The sequence below is a fragment of the Cucurbita pepo genome, chromosome LG15 (genome assembly GCF_002806865.2).
Source record: "Cucurbita pepo subsp. pepo cultivar mu-cu-16 chromosome LG15, ASM280686v2, whole genome shotgun sequence".
Lineage (NCBI taxonomy): Eukaryota > Viridiplantae > Streptophyta > Magnoliopsida > Cucurbitales > Cucurbitaceae > Cucurbita > Cucurbita pepo.
Window position 1 is genome coordinate 5,569,082 of NC_036652.1, and position 2,414 is coordinate 5,571,495.

At 37.0% G+C, this 2,414-nt stretch overlaps 1 protein-coding gene across 1 annotated transcript; it reads left to right on the plus strand.

Moving 5' to 3' along the window:
* The first annotated feature begins 267 nt into the window (after nucleotides 1–267).
* Nucleotides 268–1,203, plus strand: LOC111811299 (zinc finger protein AZF3-like). The gene is made up of 2 exons (XM_023698076.1): nucleotides 268–557; nucleotides 630–1,203. Exons 1-2 carry the CDS (start codon nucleotides 365–367, stop codon nucleotides 1,064–1,066), a joined length of 630 nt encoding a protein of 209 aa, XP_023553844.1. The 5' UTR covers nucleotides 268–364; the 3' UTR covers nucleotides 1,067–1,203.
* Nucleotides 1,204–2,414: the final 1,211 nt, after the last annotated feature.

Sequence of the window (2,414 nt, forward strand, 5' to 3'; positions counted from 1 at the left end):
ATGACTAATTAAATATAAAATAAAAAATAAATCAGAAATAAAACCAAATTAATGCGTGAGGGACACTCCACAATTCTCCCACTCACTAGTAACGTCTAGTTCTTCTAATTTCCATTTTTTAATTAATTATTAAAATAACAATAATAATAAATAAATAAATAAAAATAAAAAGAACAGTCAACCCTTTTTAGTTTGACTTTTTCAAGGTCCACCATTTAGCCACCGCCAACCACACCCTCAGCTTCCAACTCCCTTCCTTTCAGTTGACCGACTTCACTACTCACTCACCTGTCCACCTCCCTCTTTATAACCCAATTCCCCTTCCTCTTTTCCCTCACTCCCAACTAAAAACAAAGCCTCACCTATGGCCTTGGAAGCTCTCAATTCCCCTACTTCCGCGCTCGGCCACGACCAGCTCCTCAATCATAAGCCCTTCGACCCATCAACCCATCGATCCAAGCGTTCGAAACAACCCCGGTTCGACTCCGATGACGAGTACTTTGCCTTTTGCCTTCTCCTTCTAGCTCGTGGCAGAATTCCAGATTCTAACACAGATAGTAAGCCTTTCTTGTCTCCGTCCTTGTCTTATGCTTGTAGTGTTTGTAATAAGTCATTTTCCTCCTATCAAGCGCTTGGTGGGCATAAGGCTAGCCATCGGAAATCTGATGGCGGCGGTGGTGGAGAGAAAGTCTCGGCGGCGATTACTGCCACCGTGTCTAATTCTTGTAGGACCCATCAGTGTTCCGTTTGTTTTAAGTGTTTTCCCACCGGTCAGGCTCTCGGCGGCCATAAGCGACGGCACTACGACGGCGGCAGTGGTAATAATAGTAATACCTCCAGCTTCACGCATACCCATCTCCGGGAATTTGACCTTAACGTCCCTGCCGTGCCGGAGGTTTGGTCGAGATTTCCCGCCGGTGACCGGCAGCAAAAAAGTCAAAGTCAAAGTCAAAGTGAAAGACAGTACTTTGCAGAGGAAGAAGTGGAGAGCCCTCACCCGTTGAAGAAGCCGAGGATTCCGATTCCGATCTCCGGCGACCCCAAATCCTCTGTTTTTTGTTCTTAGATTGATTTGATTCTGTACAAAGATAAGAACAGTTGTTAATTATTTGTGGATTAGATTAAATTTGATTATGTTGTTAATTATTTAAGAGTTGAAAACTGGGCGTAATGATGAGTGTGTCGGAGACAAATCCATGTGATTCATGTTCATCCATTCATTTTTAGTGCCAGCTTTAAAAAAAAAAAAATTATAAGTTAAATTAACAAAAAAATATTAAAACCGTGAGGTGGTTAGCAATAAGTAAATTTTAAAATTGTGAGATTGACGATAATATCAGTTAACAATGGGCCAAGAAGCTGGGTCCTAACGAGCAGATTGTTAGAACCCACCGGTTATAGAAGGTAACAAAACATTTCTTATATGGGCATAAAAATCTCTCAATAATAGATATCCAAAATGGACAATATCGGTTAACAATGGGCCAAGAAGCTGGGCTCTTAACGAGTAGATTGTTAGATCCCATCGGATATAGAAGGTAACAAAACATTCCGGCATAAAAATCTCTCAATAACAGATATCCAAAATGGACACGTCAAGGTGAAACCTACGCATACCAACTAGAAACACGAGCTCAACTCGATGGGTTATTTGCTTATGCAAACGCCACCAGCTCGAAATATGCTGATGATCACTAGGTATAGATCATTGGATTGGTAAAGGTACGTTCACCTCAGACGCTATCGTATCATATCTCGTTTGAAATTGTGCCCGAACATTTACCACAAAAAATTAAAATCATAAATTTTTGCAAATAAAAATAAATTTGATTATTTTGCTGAAATTTAATTTAAAAAAAAAAAACAATATTTTTCTCTGTAATAGATTAAGGATAAAATTTACAATTTTAAAAAATGTATTTATTATTTTTTTTTTTTTTTTGTAAATAAGGCTCAAAACGCTGTGTCGTTTTTCTGGTGCGATGTCAAAATCGATGAAACGACAGAAAGGGCAGTTGGTAACTAAAATTGTTTAAATTATCTTTCGATACGTCGCCGTTGCGTGTAGGTGGAAGAAAATGTCATTATTAATCAATAAACTCCTAATTTCAATTATCTTTAAATAAACAAATAATTAACCGTTAATTTTGGGAAATTTCCACGTTTTTTAATTTGGTTTTGCATTAATTTGGTCTTGTTTGAATATTTACTTAATTCATTTATTTATAAATATTGAATAATAATTGACAAAATCAATCTAAAATTTTGTTGTGACGTACTACTGAAGAGCTAATAATTGATTGAAACTCATAGATACTCGAGTTTATCGTGAACTGTGCTCATCATTTTTCTAGCCAGTCGTCCATCACAATTTACCATGTGTTGATTTTATTAACAAAATTAAAAATAATTTA

Coding starts and splice junctions, on each gene's coding strand:
- LOC111811299 (XM_023698076.1), top strand. CDS start 365: ATGGCCTTGGAAGCTCTCAATTCCCCTACTTCCGCGCTCGGCCACGAC. Junction 558..629: donor TCCAGATTCTAACACAGATA/GTAAGCCTTTCT, acceptor CCTCCTATCAAG/CGCTTGGTGGGCATAAGGCT.